The sequence below is a fragment of the Callorhinchus milii genome, unplaced genomic scaffold, assembly GCF_018977255.1.
Source record: "Callorhinchus milii isolate IMCB2004 unplaced genomic scaffold, IMCB_Cmil_1.0 Scaffold23, whole genome shotgun sequence".
Lineage (NCBI taxonomy): Eukaryota > Metazoa > Chordata > Chondrichthyes > Chimaeriformes > Callorhinchidae > Callorhinchus > Callorhinchus milii.
In genome coordinates this window covers 7246588-7249310 of record NW_024704764.1, presented here as the reverse complement: position 1 = coordinate 7249310, position 2723 = coordinate 7246588, and the positions used below count along the sequence as shown (strand labels likewise).

Sequence of the window (2723 nt, the reverse complement as noted above, 5' to 3'; positions counted from 1 at the left end):
AGGGCGAAACCTTGGGCAAGTTTCCTTACTCCACACAGAGCCTAATAAATAATCCCTCCAAAACCAAAAACAATAATAAATTGGTCATTTTCAATCTACGACTGTTTGTGGGACATTGCTGTGCGCAATTGGCCGCCGCGTTCGCCCGCAAATATACAGTCAATTCACTTTACAGTGTGTTCTGTGAAGCGCTTTGGGACATCCTCCCGACGTGAAAAGCGCTATATCAAATGCAAGGATTATTATTATTATTATTTGAACGTGATGTAACCAGAGGGAGTGGATCCAATGGAGCTGAGCGAAGAGCTCATGGAGCGTAGAGAGATGACGCAGGCTGTATTGTTCTGGGATATCTGCAGCCTATATAGAGAGGAGCGGCGAAGCTCGGCGAGTGTTGGCATAATCAAGCCTGGATACGATGAAAGCATGAATGAGGGTGTCGGCAGTGTGTAGTGGTGGACGTGGGCAATGTTACAGAGACCGGTATATGTTTACGAATTGATCACTGCATACTCACCCCATGCTCATGGTGTGGCTGTCCATTCCATGCACATTTGTGTGGCTTTCAAAGGCACATTTGCGCCCACCACGTGCACATTATGTATCTATTGCAATATCCGTTTGGCCCACAAAATATACAGCCCATTAACTTTACAGAATATTCTGCAAAGTGGTTTGCGACGCCTCAAAGACGTGATAAGGCGCTATAGCAAATGCAAGGATTATTTATATTTATTATTATTATTTATCACACGTACATTGTGTGTCCACTGCCTTCCCATTGTGTATCCATCTCATCATTCCTTGGCATGCACGCTATCTGGCCTTCACTGGCCTATTGCGTGTCCAACCATCACAGTGCGTGGCGAGGTGGGAAAGGCCTGAAGATATCTCTGTCTAATTTTGCCTTTTTTTTTCAGTTTTCGCTGATGATGGCAACTTATGAGGTAAGCACTGATTACCCCGAAGAAACAAACAACGTAGATTACTCGAGGTTTCCAGCTCCCTGTGAGAATGTCTACGTGATAGACTTAATCCGGGTGCTGCAACCCTGCGTCTATTCCGTGGTCTTCATCCTGGGCCTGGTCGGGAATGGCCTCGTCCTGACCATCTACATCTGTTACAGGAAACTGAAGAGCATGACTGATATGTATCTGCTGAACCTGGCCATTGCTGACCTCTTGTTCATTTTCACTCTCCCCTACATGGCTGCCAGCTCTGTGCACGGCTGGATCTTCGGAAACGCCATGTGCAAAATCGTGCAGAGCCTCTACAGCATGACCTTCTACAGCGGCTTCCTGTTCCTGACCTGCATCAGCGTGGACAGGTACATTGTGATTGTCAGGGCCACCCTAGCTCACCGTCTCCGAGGCAAGACCATTTACTACAGCAAGGTCACTTGCTTGATCGTCTGGTTCGTGTCCATCCTGATAAGCCTGCCGCAGTTCATCTACAGCCATGTGGAGTTGGAGGAGCAGGTGTGTTGGATGACCTACCCAGATGTGGCCAATGGTTGGATGAAGGTGGGGACCCTAATCACACAGCTGGTGATTGGCTTTCTCATCCCTCTGCTGGTCATGTTGTTCTGTTATTCCATCATCATCCGGACCCTGCTGCAGGCACGGAACTCGGAGAAGCACAAAGCCTTCAAGGTCATAATGGCCATCGTGGTGACGTTCGTGGTCTTCCAGACGCCGTACAATATAATCAGCATCCTCGAGACCGCTGATACTTTGAACCACAGCTCATCGGTTTGTCAGCAGAGAAGTCAGCGAGATATCACCATCCAGGTCACCAGCTGCCTGGCCTATTCCCGCTGCTGCCTGAACCCCCTCCTCTACGCCTTTGTGGGTGTCAGATTCAGAAGTGATATCTTGCATCTGCTCCAGGCCAGCGGTTGCATCAGTCGCACACGCTGTCTCAAGCACTTCAGATCGAGAAGGTACACCAAGCGAGGCTCAGCTTCTAACATAGAAACAAGCAGCTCTTTCGCTCTTTAAAGAAACATGTAAATAATCCTTGCATTTCGATACAGCGCCTTATCACGTCTTTGAGTCGTCCCAAAGCGCTTCACAGAATACGCCGTAAAGTGAATTAACTGTATATTTTGTGGGCGAAACGCGACAGCCAATTGCGCACAACAGTGATAGTCCAAATCCCGGACTGTCTATCGCTTTGGGACATCCTCCCGACGTGAAAGGCACTGGATAGATTTAATTTTCTGCTGTATTGTATCGTGTGGCAATCAGCAGCTGCACAACTGAATAAAGCTTTAGACCTGATTCATTTAAGCTGTGTCTTTTTCAATTTTTCTGGTGACTAACACTTTCTCGCCTGCTGCGTAGCTCCACAGTTACACCGCAGTGTGGGGCGAGAGGGCGCTTGTATCATGCAGCAATGTTTTTCCTCACCCTGGGATAATTGGTGACTGCACTTCCTATATGAATGGATCTGTGTATAGTGAGAACCTCACATTCTGTGACTGATCTCAGCTCTATTTCCAGCTCTTTCTTCATGTTTTTTTTGACTTCTCAGAAGCTTATCCAGTTTCCTTCTGATTGATTGCTTGATTTACCGTCAAAAATCACCTGTCACAATACACTCCAAACCCTGACCACAGAAATGGAGATAACAATCAGCCTCCACATCATTATTCTTAGTCAACTATCACAGAGAGAATGTGCATAGCTTAGCCTTGGACTGTGTGATTCCAAGTGCCAACG

At 47.3% G+C, this 2723-nt stretch overlaps 1 protein-coding gene across 1 annotated transcript; it reads left to right on the top strand.

Moving 5' to 3' along the window:
* Nucleotides 1-288: 288 nt before the first annotated feature.
* On the top strand, nt 289-2018 carry LOC103183799 (C-C chemokine receptor type 7). The gene is made up of 2 exons (XM_042343444.1): nt 289-438; nt 921-2018. Exons 1-2 carry the CDS (start codon nt 289-291, stop codon nt 1998-2000), a joined length of 1230 nt encoding a protein of 409 aa, XP_042199378.1. The 3' UTR covers nt 2001-2018.
* The last annotated feature ends 705 nt before the right edge of the window (nt 2019-2723 follow it).